Raw genomic sequence first — 16219 nt, 5'->3', positions numbered from 1 at the left:
AGACAAGCTGCTGCTTTCTCGACAAATCTTGCAACTGACCAGCATTCTCTGCATGTCTGCCCATATTTCCCATGTGGATGTGAGGCTGATCGCCAGATCCCTCAGACAGCAGATCACGAGCTTGCCTTACTGCACCAGTAAAAATTCCCAAAGCCTGGCCAGCCCCCCCATTGAGAGACTGGAGACTACACTCAATGAGAATTTCCTTCCTGATTCCAGCACTACCTCGTGGAAGACGATGAGAAACACAGACGACAGCCGGGGAGCAGGGTTCTACCACATAACAGACACTGCAGAGAGCCTCTGTAATTTCTTTAATTATTCAAACCATAGAGCACAAAGATAACAGTTTCAAGTACATTCTGATACACGTTTTGACAGGAATAGATATGCATTTAGTCATGAGGGAGGCTGGCAGCAACCACCATGCGCACATTTTGCACAAACTCTTGGCTCATCAATCCTGAATGAGAAGTTGGCACCGCGTCCTGGCGGGACTGGGCCCTGTACCTAGTTTCTCTAAGCAGCGGTTTCCTTTCCTTGCCTGCGAGAAAGAGAATTTTAAATATAAAGCAGTGAATGGGTCTTAGGAAGATGGACCAGGAGGCCTGGGGACAGCACTCAGCCGCTTGGAGACTCTGCCACCGGGCCTGTCAGGATGGAGTGCCACCCAGGAGTCTGGATTTCCCATCTGGGTGAAGCTCTGCTCCAAGGTGCCCTGGTCACCAGCAGAGCTGTGCCATGGCCTGAGCACCTTGGGGCTTGGCCAATGCCCGAGTTCCCTCCATCCGCTGGGGCTGCGCGGCCAAGTTGGCAGGTCTGTCAACACAGCCAGAGCTTCGCCCAGTGCTTCTGGCTCACTTTGGACTAACTTGGAATCAGACTGAACTGTCAAAAGAATAGACACACTCCCCCCACCCCCCGAGAGACTGTAAACACCAGCCTGGAACCTGCTGACCACCTAGGAGACCAAAGAAAAGTCTTTTACGGAAAAAGGCTGAGGACTGCTCCTGCGCAGAAGGCCTGGCCCTGGGGAGGCTGGCAGAGGCCCTGTGCCATCCACCGGGGCACGCAGCCTTTCGGGAAGGCCACTCAAGGCGAGACCCTCTGCAAAGCAACTCCTCAGGGACGGGCCCCAGACTCGGGAGCCAGCCCAGGCCAGGTCAGGCTGGTCTGTTCACCCCTGCCCCCTAAACCTGGACCACCTTCCTCACAGGTCCATCTGTTAGAGGCCCCCACTCACGCAGCTTCACTCTTCCAAAGCCCAGCCTGCTCAGATACTTCGGCCCAAAGCACAAAGCATGACAGATACCTTCCGTAAGCCAAAGAACTGGCAGGAGTCCCCCACCGAGGACCCTGACAACAGCCAAGGGCAGAGACCCTCTCAGCCAAACCTCCGAGGTGGCAGGAACCATGGAAGGCCTTCCCCAACCTGGCACCCACAGCAGCGGGCCCACTCAACAGGGCTCACAGAAGGACCTTTCCCAACCCAGAGCCCACAGCATCATGCCCACTCAGCAGGGCTCACAGCCCATGCCTGATCTCGTCAGACAGACAACCAGCATAGCCCAAGGGCCTCAATAGCAAGCCCGCCATTCTAGCAGCTGGCCCATGCCACGGTAGGCTTGCCACTCTGATTTAAGGGGACCCTCAAGAAAAGAGGACAGGCGCTTCAGAGATCAAATCTGGTCCTCAATTCTAGGGACTCTTTCTGGAAAGGGCACAACAGGACCTCAGAAAGCAACAATGAGCCTCCTCTCTACAGATCCGAGACAGCACCAACTGGGTTGGGCCAGGGGGTCTGCCCAGCAACCACATGCAGAAGCCCTAGGAGAAGGTCCTCTGGGCTTACACATTAGGCTTTGCTAGTTAAGGGGTGGGGTGAGGGGGACAGCAGTCCCCACAGATGGCACCCCCAACCTTTGGGAGTGTAGGAAGAGCTTCACACAGTAAATACAAGCAGAGCTGAGGTTTCTCCAGCCATGAGAAGAAACAAGTTGATTTGTGTGCCTACTTTGGTTGCCTAAGTCAGTCAGTCTGAATTCACAGTATAAGCAACACATCTAAATAGAATATTGGGAGCACCAGTCAGCGCTGGGTTTCCCAAACAAAGAAGCCAAAAAAGAAAAGAAAAAGGGCTGCAACAGGAATTCTTAATTATTAGATACTAAGCGGTCTGTGCATGGCACATTTTATTTCTATAAAACTATTACAAAATATTCAAAAATACATTTTAGTAAATTTACAGCAGTTATTTCTCAATTTATTAATGCGAAAACATCCTTTGTTTTTCTCTGTACAAACTGCAGGCTCCATCCTCATGGGCTCATCGCTGTGTGCGCTTTTAAAAAATATTATTTTCTAATAAATTCTTTGAAGTTAAAAATAACAGAGTTCTTCCAGTTTGTCCAAAAAAAAGTGTGTGTGTGTGTGTGTGTGTGTAACAGTCTTGGCTTCCAAGAATGTGGCAAAATGGTGAATACAAAGGGAATATGAAACCACAGAGACAGCAGAGGAGGTGGCTGTGACATCGGAAGCTAGTTAAATTAAAATAATATATTTTCATATTTTACACTATTTCAAAAATGAAATGTCATTCAGTTAAGTATTGATCTCTCAAAAAATCTAATTTACAATTCTGTGTATAAAAATATAATTTGTGGACCCCCATGAAGCACGTTTGAGTTTGCACTTGCTGAAAGCAGGAGATGGAAGGAGGGATGGCGAGGACGGAAGTTAGCTTTCTGACGGCCGGGGCGAGGGACGTGTAGAAAAATAGACTCTGAGCAGGTTGCTTGGCCTCACAAAATAATCTCTCCCCCTGTGAGTACAGTTCACATGATAATAAATTATCCAAGAAACAAACTATTTAAGGCTCTTGAAGGTCCGGTTCATATTATTTAAAACATCTATTCATACCAAACAAATAAATAGCCAGGAGAGGAGGAAAAATAACCAAAATAAAACAATAACCAAAAGATTAAAAAATACAAACTAAACACAACAACAAAACTTCCCGGGGTCCTCGTTTCCTTAGCGTCTACTTTGGACTGTCCTACTTTATTATTATTATTATAACTCAGTCTGGTTCGTGCGCCTTTTCCGAGCGTCTTTTTGCGTTGCTGTTGCTGCCCCGCCCCGCCCCCTCCCGCGCCCCTCCCCTGGCCCCGGGCTTCAGCTGGACTTGGCCGCCATGCCCAGGGGGTGCAGGGCCTCGCTGTCCAGGAGCCACGTGCCTATTTGGTAGAGCAGCTGCGAGTACCAGTGGATGCCCGCGGTGGCCCCCGCGCCCGGATCGTCTGCCGCACCTGGCGCGGGCGGGGGAACTCGGCCGCCGCCGCCGCCGCCGCCCCCGCCGTCCCCGCCGTCCCCGCCGTCCCCTCCGCCCCCGCCGCCGCGGTCTCCGCCGCGGTCCGTGCGCGCGGGCGCCAGTGCAGCCAGGAGCGCGTGCGCCAGGCGGAAGGGCGCGAAAGCCCGGTGCGCCCAGCCGTGCTCTTCGATGACCGCGTAGCACGAGGCCAGCACCCGGTTGATGAGGATGGTGCCCTGGGCCGTGAGCGGCGCGTAGGCGCCCGTGGCCTCCTCGAGCAGGGTCACGCTGTGCACCGCGGCAGGCAGGAGCCGGCGGTCCCCATCGCGCTCGGCCACCACGTATACGCGCTGGCCCGGGCGCACGCGGCTGGCAAATAGCGCCCGGCGCCCCAGCGCGTCCCCGGGAGGCGGCCCCACGCCTGAGGACGACTCGGACTCCCCAGCGGCCGAGTCATTGTGCGGCGCCACGAAGAGCAGGTGCGCGGCGGTGAGCAGCAGGCGCTCGCGCGGCTCCCGCGTCTCGATCACGTAGAAGACCTTCTTGGCGCCGTCGTCGCGGTCCAGGAAAGTGAGGAAGTCGCTGTAGAGCAGCCGGCCCTGGTCGTCCGCCGCCAGCACGCGGTCTCCGGGGCGGAGGTCCTTCACCAGCTTGGTGCCGCCCTGCTCCAGGTGCACCGTGGCCGAGCCCGGGAAGCAGCCCCCCGATTTGGCCGCCACCGAGTTCTCTGCGGGCGACAAGAAGGGAGAGAAGAGAGAACAGGGCATTGAGTTCGGAGAGGGAGGCACGTCTCGGGGAGGAGGGCGCACGCTGGGTGCCCGTGCGCCTAGGCCAGGGGTGCTCACAACGCGGGGCTGGGCGGGGCGAAGGATTCCAGGCGGGTCCCGTACAGACCTCCCTCCCCAACCCCACCGCCCCTGGGACAGGATTCCGACGCAGGCACATTCCTTAACCACTCTCCAAGTCTGGGCTGGCGGTGACAGAAGTGGGCTGGCGTTTCCTGCAGAGGCCGGTGACACTCCTTCCTTCCGCCTTCCTCCAACCCCACCCCCAGCTCCGCACACACCCAGCCTCGCCGCGAATCCGTCCAGAGGGTGTTTGCTCTGCACTTGGATTCCTCAGGAAGCCTCCTTGAGCGCCCGCGGGCGCCGGGCTCACCCTCCTTTCCTACCGCCCCGGCGCGGGGCGCGGCGCCTGCTCGCGCGCTCAGCACCGGGGCTGCGCGGAGCAAACCCCGGGCCCGCCTGCCCGCACCACCCTGCGCGCCTCGGCGTGAGCCTGCGGAGGGGCGGGGGCGGGGGCGGGGACTGAAAAATAGCCGCAGCAGTTGCAGCAACTGCACAAACATTCCAGAGATTGGCCGAGGTGTGAAAATCCGAGGCTTGTGTGGATTTTCTAATTAAAATCCAATAAAGGGCCCAGCATTGTCATTGTGATTTCTGGGATAAACAGGAGAAACTCTTGGAAGCGGACGCTTCCATCTTCTCCCCTTGCTTTTCTCAGCTCACTCTCTCCCCAGCTCGCGGGCCTCCCCCTCCCTATTTGCTCAGGTGCAAACCCCCCCGTGTGCAATTCACAAGCACTATTTGCACAGCCAGGCCTCTCTTCCAAGCACTCAAGATGTGTATTTGAATTTTAAATGGCGGGGCCTGTTCGGAGCTCTGGAAGCGCCGGGTCTCAAGGCCCCTTGACTACCGGCTTTCTCGAGCCCTCTGTCGCTCTCAGAGGCTCACGGTCCCGAGGACAATAATTGAAGTTGGGGCGGAGCGCAGGGGGCCGGGGAGGAGGGCGGGGAGGGCTGTCTTCTTTGCATTCCAATCTCCGGGATCATGCTTTTTGCAAATAGAGATTGCCAGAAAGAATCTTCCTGCTGGAATTACAGGGGGTTTTTAATCTTCTCATCGGTTTCTCCGGCATGAAGTGCGGGGCTGGCGGTGGGAGGCCCTCAGTAGCCCCCGGAATGCGACCCCGGGCGCTGGCCAGCCCGAGTCGTCGAGTCGCACGGCCCGGCTTGACACGCCGCGCCCTGCGCCCTCGCCCGTGTGCGCCGAATCCCAATGAGCGGCTCCGGCGCGCCGCTCTGCGCTCCTGGCGGGCGCGGCCCGGGGGCTGGATTAGCGCTGCTCACTTGGGAGGAGGCCTCCGGGGACCCCCACTAGGGGGACCCCGCGGGCAGGAGCCCGGGAGGAGGTTTCGGGAGGGCGCACCCGGGACCCGGGGGCCGCCTTCTCCTGCCTCCCTGCAGCCCGGAGCTCTCCGGGCCCCAACCTGACCCCGCGGCCCTCGCTACCCCCACTCCGCACCTTTGCTTTCTGCGGGAACAAGAAGCCACTCTTGCCTTTACCTGCAAGTGCGCCTTGACACCTTAAATGTGTTTTCCTACTGATAGAGGCCATTAAAATGGAATTAGGAGACAAGTAGGGAAACCTGGAAAGGGGGGTGAGGAAGGTAGAGTTCCCCCGAAATTCACCGCGAACGGCTTTGATAAACGTGCCAATTTATGCCGGCGGAGGAGCGCGCGGTGCACACAGCCCCAGGCCGCAGGTTCGCGTGCGCGCAGTGGCGCCTCCACCGCGGCTGTTCCTCGCCCGCAACAGCGTGTGGCGTTGCAGGCCCAGGGAAGGCAGCCTCGCGCCGACTCGGCCCGGCTTTCCGGGGCCTGCCTGCCTCCCAGGGCGTCCCAGCCTGGCTCCCAGGAAGAGCGCAGGCTCCAGGCGCGCGGCCTCCAGACGCAGGAGGTGGTAACCCCTGGGTTTACTGCCGCCCACCAGACCTCTTCCAAAAGGCTCAGCGAGTGAGCGAAGGCGGCTTAGGATCCACCGGCGCCCGGCAGGGAGCAGCCAGGACGCGGGCTCCCGGCCAAGACAAACCCCCCTGCGCTTAGGATAGCAGGTGGGAGCGATTGGTTCTTAAGCCTTAAAGGAGGGGAAGGATCTCGCCCAGACCTGGCTAACTGCGCAGGGCGAGGGCCAGGAAGTGCCTAGCGCCCCTCCCCCAGTCACGCTCCCACCCCCTGCAGGGGAGCTCCAGAAGTGGGCAGGAAGCCACGGCCCCCACCTCGGGGCACGCAGAACCCTGGCCTCTGGCCTCCAAGATCGGGGTGATTTCGAGGGGCTGGCACCTCACAGGGCAGGTTCCCGCCGCGGAAACGCCGTCGCCGCCCAGCGCCCCCGCTCCTGGCCCTCAGAAACCTCCAGGTTTCTTTTTCCCTGGAATCAGGCCGGGGGTCCGCCAATGGCCCTCAGTGGGGCGGATTGCGGGGCCGGAGTGGAGAAGGCTGAGCCTGGGGCCGGCTTACCTGCTTTCACCGAGCAGTGGATGTGCGCCTTGGACTCGTAGTACACCCAGTCGAAGCCGGCCTCCACCGCCAGGCGGGCCAGCATGCCGTACTTGCTGCGGTCGCGGTCGGACGTGGTAATGTCCACTGCGCGGCCCTCGTAGTGCAGAGACTCCTCTGAGTGGTGGCCATCCTCGTCCCAGCCCTCGGTCACCCGCAGTTTCACTCCTGGCCACTGGTTCATCACCGAGATGGCCAAGGCGTTCAACTTGTCCTTACACCTCTGCGAAGACAAGGGGGCCCCCACCGATGGACACGTTAGCCTAGGCGGCCGCCACCCCTCCCGGCCCCTCCGTCAGCCTGCCCTGCCCAGGGCCCTCAAGGCTCCAGGGCCATGCGGAGAGGTGAGGAGAAGGGGCTTGCAACGGCCCAGCCACGCAAAGAGCCGGCACTGGGCTAGGGAATAGGGGCAGCATTTGCGGACGAGCGCGGAGGAGCAGCCCTCTCGGGGCAGAGCTGGGGGCCTTTCTCCAGATCCGGAAACAGCTGGTGCTCCTAGTGGGGGCTGAGAAGCAAATCAAGAAGTTTCTCGGAAACAAGTGACCTGCATGTTTCAGACGCCTTCGGAGCGATGCCCGCCCCGCCTCCAAGTTGCCCTCCACTTCCAGCCCCCTCCTGGGGCCCTTTCTCCACCTGCACCCTGTGAAGAATCCCCCACAGCAGGCCCGACGCAGACCTGAGTGCACGTTCCCAGAAATGAAGAACAATGCACCGTGCACTTGCAGAACTGAAGGTCTTGCATTTATTTACCTGCGGCCCTAACCCTATCCGAGGCAGAGGGGAGGCCAGAAGCCGCTGGCGGGGCTGCGGGGTGGGCGGCAGCCCGGGTGGATGGCGGCCAGGTGAATGCCCGCTTGCAGCGCAGGCCAGGACCGACGTTCTTTATTTGGACAGCCACATTCTTTTTGCGCGTCCAACGCTTTTCTGCCAGGCTCTTCTGTGGTCTGATTGTGTTTCTTGTTTTCTTTCACCTGTTCCCTTCCTCCCCTCTTATTTTCTTGGCTCCACCGTAGAATGGTGTCCAGCAAGTTTGAAGAGCAAACTGAGGAGGTGGAGGGGGGTGGGGAGCCAGGAGGCCTGAGGCCTCTAGTCCTCCGCCTGCGGAGGCTCCCCGGAAGCTGCCCGGTAGGAGGCAGGAAGCTCTGACTGGGCAGACGCAGACGGGGTTACCTGGGACTCGGATTGTGGGGGTTCTCCCGTAATTCTTGGGTCACTTTCAGATAAGGATGCGATAGAAAGCAGCTGAATCAACTCCGTGTGTGTTTGTGGGGGCACTGACTGGCTTCCCGGATGTTTATGCTGCTGCTGGTGGGACACGGGCTTTAAAAGGGGAAACGTGCACGATGACAATCGTGGCGTCCGCTGAGAAGCTGCACCAAGTGGAAGCCGAGGGGCAATTTCAAGGTGACTTCTGCAGGGGCGGGGCTGACCTCTAGCCTCCCAGTCTGGAAGGATGCTCTGCTTGGAGTCTGGTTGTCAGGGTGGAAGTCCCTACCTGGGGCCCTCACCGTAGCTGGGTGGGGGGACACTTTCGAGGGGGTGGGGCGAGGACGCTGGCCCTACTGCTGCCGCGCTTCCAGGGGACATGACAAATTGCGCAACAGGAAAAGCCCTGTGTATCTGGCAGCAATAAAAACCAGTAATATGGTGGTGGAGTCAAACATACAGCAACGGGGGGCGGGGCAGGGCTGGGGGCCGCCCTGGGAGCAGGTCAGTGCCTGCAGGTTTCTGGGCCTGCCAGCATTAAAAAAAAAAGTCGGGGAAAGGCAGAGTTTGAGTGAGGTCATCTTGAGGATTGAACGCGTTTTACATGAAAATCAATCAGTAAACCAGGGTCAGTTTAGATCTGTGATGTGAGGCCCAGTGCGCGCAGGCGCACACCACCAGCACGCACACGGACCCCCCATGCACGCCCCCCACCCCACCGCAGATCCCTCCCCTGGGGGGTGCGCCGAGGAAGCTTTAAACAGCTTCCCAGGAGGGCAGCCAGGGAGAGGGCGGCAGGGTGAGGAGGACCCGGCCCCAGCTCTCGGAGCTGCGCCACTTGGGCGGGCATGGAGGACCCCGGGCTGGGAGACCCGGGTCGAGCTGGGCCGCGACGGGAGGTGGCTGTGCGGGTGAGGGGTGGAGGCCAAGGATGGCGGGATTTGGCACCCCCACCCCGCGCGCCCTCCTCGTCCCGGCTCCACGCGGCCTCTGCTGGCGGCCGCTCCTCCTCCCGCGCTGGGCGGGATTGTCGCAGGAAAAGCCGGGAAGCCCAGGCCGGTTATTAATTCATTGGGTCGTGTGCCGCAAATCAAGCCCGACTCTGTGCAGCCACCGTGAAGCCCAGCTGGGCCGCCGGGGCCGGGCTTTGTGTCGGCGGAGGCCAAGTTGTTCCCCACGCCTGAGCTCCTGCCCACCTCCCTGATCCGCGAACCGCGCGGGTGGTTGTCACCGCCCGTAGCCCGCGGGCTTTCCCTAGCGCGGGGGCGGCGGCGTCCCAACTTCAAGACGCCCCAGGCCTTAAGCGCTCCTCTCTCCACTGTCCTCTCACCACCCTCGGAAGAACAGACCCCTCCTCAGACCCACACCTGAGCACCTTTCCCGGCGGCCCCAGAGCGCACAGGAAATCTATTTAGTGTGGCGGCTCAGGCCCCCGACTCCAGGCCTCAGATCCGGCCCTCTGGCCTACTGCCCCCTTGGAGCCCCTGACCCCCAGCACCCTCGCCTGGCACCCCAGGCCCGCGCGGGGAGAGCGTGTCTGTCTGCGCTTCCCTCTCCCGGGTTAATATTAACCGGCAGCTCCTGCGTTCCAGAACTGCTCTGAAAGTTCCACTGGGGACGATCTCGCCATGCTTGAGGGACTTGGGCGGCAGTCACATTAGGGACCCAGAGACAGGGAGGGCCGCGCACCTGGGGCACAGCCTAGCCGGTTATTTAAAATGAGGGCGGCCAAGCAGGCTCCCCAAACCTCCCGCGAGCCTGGGACTCCCTGGACGCCTCCTTCACCCTGCCCCTGCCCTCAGCAAGCGAGCCTCCGCCTTCCCCATCCCTTCTTCCCCGACCCTTAACTCCTGGAGTCGGGAGAAGGAAGGTAGGGGAGGGATCAACCAGGGGGTGCCTCACAGACTGCCAGCCCCAAGCCCCTCTCGGTTTTAGGGGACCTTTGTAGGGTCTGCGATAGAATCCCGGCCTGGCTCTCCGCACCCAACCCCCACTTGGGCTGTCCCTCCCCCTTCTTTTGTGTTGGGAACGGGAATAGCCACTGCCCAAGGAAAAAAGTATTTGTTTTCGTTTCTTTCGTCTGAGGGAAGTTGACAGAAGGTCAGAAGTTCAAATGCTGCCAGTGCGCGCCGCGGCGAGAGTGGCCGGGCGCGGGACCGCTGGGTCCCGCGTCCCCGGCAGGGCGGACGGGGGTGGTGGGAGACCCCTGGGCTGGGGGCTCTGGCTGGGACGTGGAGGCTCAGAGGCCAGGCAGGCGGCGGACTGCGAAGCGGGGGCGCGGCCCAGGGCAGGCTGACAGAGTCCGCGCTGTGCCCCGGCCCCTGCACGGGCGCCCCCATCTCCGCGCCCCTGCCGCGCCGCCGTGGTCACTTCCTCGAGCCCAGCGCTGCTATTAGCTCCTGCGGTGCTTGCGCTCCAGCGCGTGGAGCGGCAGAGCACGGCGGCTCCAGCTCAGCCCCGCGCCCACTGAAACCCTAGCCGCGGGGGATCGATAACCCTGGAGTAAGTGGGGCTGCAAGCGTCTGCCTCGCTGCGCGGTTCTGCGCGCTGCAGTTTCGCAGCAGTGCTGCAAGGCCCGAACCCTGGGGAGGGCTGCGAGCCCAGGACACCCTCTGCGGCATTGGCCTCCTGCAGACCGGGGAAGAAGCTGACCCACTCTGGCTCTGGGACCTCGGGTGCCCACGCCCGCGCCGCTTTCTCTGCAGCGCCACTCTCCTCTCGGGTTCCAAGGGGACCCGGGCAAGGCCCCTCCTCAGCGAGCAGTGAGGGTGAGGAGAGGATGGGCGCCCCGGGCTAGTCGGAGAACTCCCTCCAGCCAGCTACACGCACCGGGCACCCAGTGGCCCGTGCAGAGTTAATTGTGGATCGCGCTGCTCTCTGGCAAAGGCGCGCGCGTCCACAGTCGCGGTCCAGATTTAAGGTGGTCGGGAGCAGATGAGGGAGAGCAAGGAAATCAGAACCAATTCCCATTCCTCTCCTTTCTGACAGCTGGAGCCGGCTACCCTGCCTGCGCCGCGCCTTTCTCGGCCCCAGGCAAGCCTAGGACTCTGGTCGAGAAGCAGGGGGCCAGGAGGTAGCTCCTCTCTCGCCGTCCCTACCCTCCCCCTGCACTCGCGCCCCACCAGGCCACTCCATCAGCCACTGTGCGCACCTAGCCCTAAAGGTAGGACTTGAATATTTTAATAGGGCAATAAAAAGGATGTTGACCTATATTTGCCAGGAAACCCATTTCTGGCTTCAGTTATACGTGCATGGAGTTTCAGAAAGTCTAGAATTGGCTGGGAGATTGGCAGCGCAGAAGTCTCAAAGGAGGTGGGGAGGGAGAGAAGAATTCATATTTTGCTTAGCTTCCCCTCCCCCCTCACTAATATTTATTCCTCTTAATTCTTATGCAAGCAGGTTGAAAACTAAAGAGATGCAGTGCCAATAAGTTCTAAGTCCCTCCCCTAAGGTACCTCGAGCTCGGGAGCATCCTTAAAGAAATATCAATACATTCACACTCTGATGGACACAATTGTGGACATGTAGTCGCAAAGGCAGCTCTGCGATACAGCCGGGGACCCAGGGACGGGCGGAGTCGCCTCTGGAGCCCCTGCCTTTTGTCAGAACCGCCTCCTGGCTTTTCCAGTTGAGAATTCTTTGGTGGGAAGGTGTGGGGTGGGGGTAGTCGTGGGAAAGAAACCCACAGAGGCCATGGGAAACCTGGGGGCTCTGCGCCCAAGGCTAGGTTCCTACAGTGTCCGGAGGCCACTTCATGTTCGTGGGAGGGGGATTCCCACCCTATTCTTCCGTGTCCACTCCTGACTTGGAAAGGGCCGACACCCACAAAGTGAAGGTCTCCCCAAGTTACAAGCCAGGGCAGAGGTCGGATGGGGAAGGCCACTGTAACAAGACGCGTCAAATCAGGGCCGTAATGGACAACGTCTGTTCCTGTCCTCACCCCACCACACCCTAAACTTCTCCAGCGGGACCCTTGACCTCCATTCTCCTCCAGGAAGAGGAAGAGATGAGGGGGAGGGCAGGTGGGTGGGGAAGGAGCCGGTGAAATCACCTTCGTTTCTGGCCGGAGAGCAAACAGAGTAAGTCTGGAAGTGCTCGGCGCCTCGCGACCCCCTGGAAAGCCGCACACTCCGCCCGCGCTGGGTCCTACCTGAGTCATCAGCCTGTCCGCTCCGGTGTTTTCCTCATCCTTAAATATAATGTCGGGGTTGTAATTGGGAGTGAGTTCCTTAAATCGCTCCGAGTTTCTGGAGATCTTCCCTTCATACCTTCCGCTGGCGCCGAGGGTCTTCTCGGCCACGTTGGGGATAAACTGCTTGTAGGATAAAGGGGTCAGCTTTTTGGGGTGCCGCCTCTTTCCGAACCCCCTGCCGGGTCCGCACGCCAGCCCGGAGCACACCAGCAGCGAGGAGACGACGACTAGCAGCAGACATCTCGCCGGCAGCAGCATCTCGCCCATGGAACTGATGACTTCCGAGCTGTCCCCGAGCGGGTCCGTGCGCGAGTGCGCGCGGCGGGTGTGTGCCTGTGCGCTCTCTCTTGCGCTCTCCCTTCCTCGCTCAGGCTCGCCCTCTCGCTCGCTCTCCCGCTGGCTGCCTCGCGCTTTCTCTTCCTATATAACCTTGCCCGCCGCGGCTGCGGGGGACTCTCCACCGCTCCCCACCCAGACAGGGCTTGGAATGGCAGGCTGCCGGCCGCTGATAACGGAACACATCGGAGTTGGGTCGCGAGACAGCAATCAAAAGACAAAAAGAGTCTGATTTTAAATGGTAGCAAGCCTGGAGAGCTTGTGAGAGAGGCTGCCTTTAGCACTATATTATAGCTGCCAGGGGCGCATCTGATTGGCCAGAGCCGCACAAGCTTGTCTTCTGATGTTAACCCTGAAGAAGACTACATTTTTTTTTTCTGTTGCTGCTGTTGCTTTATTTTCACCTGAAGGCTTCGAGTTAAAAAAAAAAAATCTTTCCTAAGATAAAGGTGGTCGGGAGGGAGGAGTGCAGGTCTCGGGCTAACAGCAGCTACTCCGGCTTTGTGTGCGTCCTCGTGTTTCCCCCTGGCTCGCCCTGGAATGGTAGGTGCTTCAGTAAAAACCAACTTAAGTTTTTAAAGGACAGTTGAGCCCCCCAAACCTCAGTCATCAAGCACACAGTCGCTCACACATTTGAGGGGCCAGCTGCCCAGCTGTTATTTAATGTTTCTTCCCCAGAGACTTGATCGTGCAGGCTGGGTCTCCCCGCATTCTGAAGAAACAGGAGTCAGCCCCTTCCCACAGACCAGGCATAATCATGAGTGACCGTAACGTAAAGCGCTGCTATTTGAAACGCTTTCAGTGCCTTAGAAAAACGTAAAAATGCTGCTCTTTCATTGTGCATCAATTAATATATCATTTTTTAAGCTCTGCAAATGGGATGGGGGCTCAAGGGCAGGTACAGTGAGCTGCGGGCGTCCGGGTGGATGGGCACAGTAGGTCTGGGGATGCACCCCGGCACAGAGGAGAGAGTGGGGGCCAGTGTGTGCGCTGGGTGGGCAGAGGCCATTGGGTGGGGGCAGGCGAGTGGGCGAAGCTGTGCTCACGCCACCCCCACTATCGATTAGAGCGAAGTGCAGAGCCAGGGATGAGCTGAATATGGAATTCAGGCTCCTTGCAAAGCTGTCCTTATGTAGGGGCTCCGCAGACCACTGTCTTCAGGCACTGGAGCCGCCAGGTCCTAGGGGCTGCAGCCCAAGGGGGACAGTATTCTGGTTGATGAGGGGCTTCCTAGAAAGGGGGCACAATGCCCAGGAGTTGGAAATCTTTGAGTCCAGAATCACCTTACTTCTTGCAGAAAAAGAAAAAAAAGTCTCAAAAAGTTCTAATTAAACCAGGAAAATAAAATTTGAAGCTCCCTCTGCTTTTTTTTTTTTTTAAACAGATCATACCCTTGCCCTCCTCATCCCCCATCCCACTTGTGTGCAGTAATTCCTCTAGCATAGGGTGAGGGAGTGAGGGTTATTCATGTGGAAGGGAATCCTGACCCAGAGGAGCCAGCAGATGCTGGGAATGTGGCCCTGTGAAGGTGAACAGTCTCCCTGGACCCCAGAGTCTCAGAGTGAAGGGGGAGAGGTCCCGGATGAAGCTCAGCCTGCAAACAGACGTTTCCAGAAGTTCCTTTTGCGGACCAACTCTGTGTGTGTGTGTGTGTGTGTGTGTGTGTGTGTGTGTGTGGTGGGAGAGGAGAGAAGCATCGTAAGACACATCTGTCTTGGGCATAAGAGGCTGAGCATGAGCAAGACTCGGTGGTCTGGGTCCCTTCGGGAAGGTTGACTTAGGCTCTCCATTCCACCTCTCTTTCTTGTTCTTTCCCATGGTTTGTGAAGAACCCTGGTCTCAGAAGGAACGCGTTGTGGGGGAGCAGCGTCCGCTTGCCTAGGCCCCAGCAGTCTCCACTGATGAGTGGAGCTGGAGCTCAGCTGAGCCCAGAGGTTCTTCAGGCCGCACACGTCTGCGCTGCCTGCCATGTTCTCAGTAAAAACAGACACAAAACAGGATGCGTGTCCTCTCCGGAGGAGGCTGGCCTGTTGGGCACTGCTGCCTGCTGTCACACACTGGGTGGTGCCTGGGTACCAGTGACCTGGCCCAGTGGGGCACTCGCAAACCGTTCGACTGCCCTGCCCTCACCCTGGGTGTCTCCTCTAGCCTCAGTCCCTCCTCCTCCCTCCCCCTTTCCCCACTCTCGCCCACACCCTAACAAATGCAGGTGAGTGCAGAGAGCCCCCAGCAGGGGTTGCTATGCGGGATCCGGCGTGCAGGCCTGCCGGGAGGAAGCACACACACTTCCATGAAGGGCAGCGTGCACAGGGTGTGTTTTGGAAGCAGAAGCCTGAGCTGCACAGAGTTCCACGTGGACACAGCTGGACGTGGGGTGCCCCAGGTGCAATCAGCTCCCTCTTGGCAGAGAGCAGGGCGACGTGGCTTGGCATTGAACTTGAGCGACTCAGGACATTTCCTCACACCTACCTGCCCCAAGGGATGGCCTGAGGCCACCTAGCTCCCCTCCATCTCTGGACAGCCCTGGATGCTTTGGAGAGCATGTCAGGGGCCACCTCCCTTGCAGACTGGCTCATTGTCCAGAGTGAAATAATGCTGGGCCTGAAAACCTGCCCTGATGCCGAAGTTCAGAGGGCCTGCCGCCTGAGTGGGTTGGGGGCAGATCAGCACAGAAAGCAATCCTGGTTATACGCATTGTCTTAGAACTAGGCTGCTGACTGAACCCCAGAGAAGCTGTTGCTCTGCGCTCCCGCCCCTCACTCCCCATCATGCCATCCCACCCATTCCCCTTGGCCCAGCCCCATCTTACCCACCAGATGCCAGGTGGCTCTATCTTTTTGCCTTCTCTCCCCATCCCTCGCCCCAGACAATTTGGCCCCCTCCGCGGCACCAGCAGGGGCTCCAAACCCTGTCTCTTTGACAAGGCCGGATGTCGGGACAATCCTGGGCTCCCGTCCTCTTCTACCTGGGCTCTGCCTCTCCTCCTGGGGGTCATATGCATCCTCCCTCACTCCTTCCTCCAGCTTTCCCTCCCCCACCCCTCCTCATCCCCTACCCCTTGCCCAGTGTCCCGGCCAAGGAGAGAGCTGCCTCCTCTCCTGCCCCAGCTCCAGGCTCCCTCCTGGGCACTGCCCCTGCCCCTCCTTCCGGCCCCCACCGCTAGATGGCCTCCTCACTCTGCCTTCCGCTCGGGCTTGGCCGGTTTGGGAAATCCCCGCAGTCCTGGGTTGGGAGACCCGGAAGCCAGGCAGCTTCCTTGGTTCATCCTCCCCTGGTCCCGCCTGCAGTTTCTGCGTCCCCCTCACCTCCTCATCCTCCCTTCCCTTCCCTAGACTGGCACCCGACTGGCCCTGCAGTGATGGAACGTGCCTGCTGCGTGTCTCCAGGCGCTGGCTCTGTTTCTAGTCTCTGGGGTTGGCCTCTAATCTTCCATGTTCTCCGCCCCTTTGATTTTTCTTCCTTGTAGTAACTCCATGCAATCTCTTTCCGTCCAGCCGTCCAGTCTCCGCTTCTTTCTGGATTTTCCCAGTTTTGGCCAATGCAAGTTCTGCACCCCAGTTCTCCTGTGATGGCAGCCAGTGCTCTTTGAACTGGGGACCCGGCCCTGAGCCCTCTTTTCCTAACTCCACAGCCCTCCCCCCGGATGTGAGTCTCCAGCTTCCTGGAGGGCTCAGCCTCTGGATAGCCCCAGAAACCCAGCCACACCCTACACAGCCTCCTGACTGCAGCCTGGCTGCAGGTGGATTGAGGCAATGCTCTTCTCTCCATGCCAAAGCCCAGGAGATTGGGGTGGCTGCAGGGCTCTCTGGACTGCTGCATCCACATCCTCATGGCACCA

The 16219-nt window shown here is 59.4% G+C and overlaps 1 protein-coding gene across 1 annotated transcript; it reads right to left on the bottom strand.

Annotated features, from left to right (window-relative positions):
- Positions 1-268: 268 nt before the first annotated feature.
- SHH (sonic hedgehog signaling molecule) lies at positions 269-12644 on the bottom strand. The gene is made up of 3 exons (XM_035254275.3): positions 12004-12644; positions 6609-6870; positions 269-4037 (listed from the first exon to the last, which is right to left on the bottom strand). The coding sequence occupies exons 1-3, from the start codon at positions 12310-12312 to the stop codon at positions 3175-3177; spliced, it is 1434 nt and encodes a 477-aa protein (XP_035110166.2). The 5' UTR covers positions 12313-12644; the 3' UTR covers positions 269-3174.
- Between the last annotated feature and the right edge of the window lie 3575 nt (positions 12645-16219).

Source organism: Callithrix jacchus, chromosome 11, assembly GCF_049354715.1.
Source record: "Callithrix jacchus isolate 240 chromosome 11, calJac240_pri, whole genome shotgun sequence".
Lineage (NCBI taxonomy): Eukaryota > Metazoa > Chordata > Mammalia > Primates > Cebidae > Callithrix > Callithrix jacchus.
Note: the sequence above shows the minus strand (reverse complement) of the source record. Positions and strands in the feature narration are given on the sequence as shown.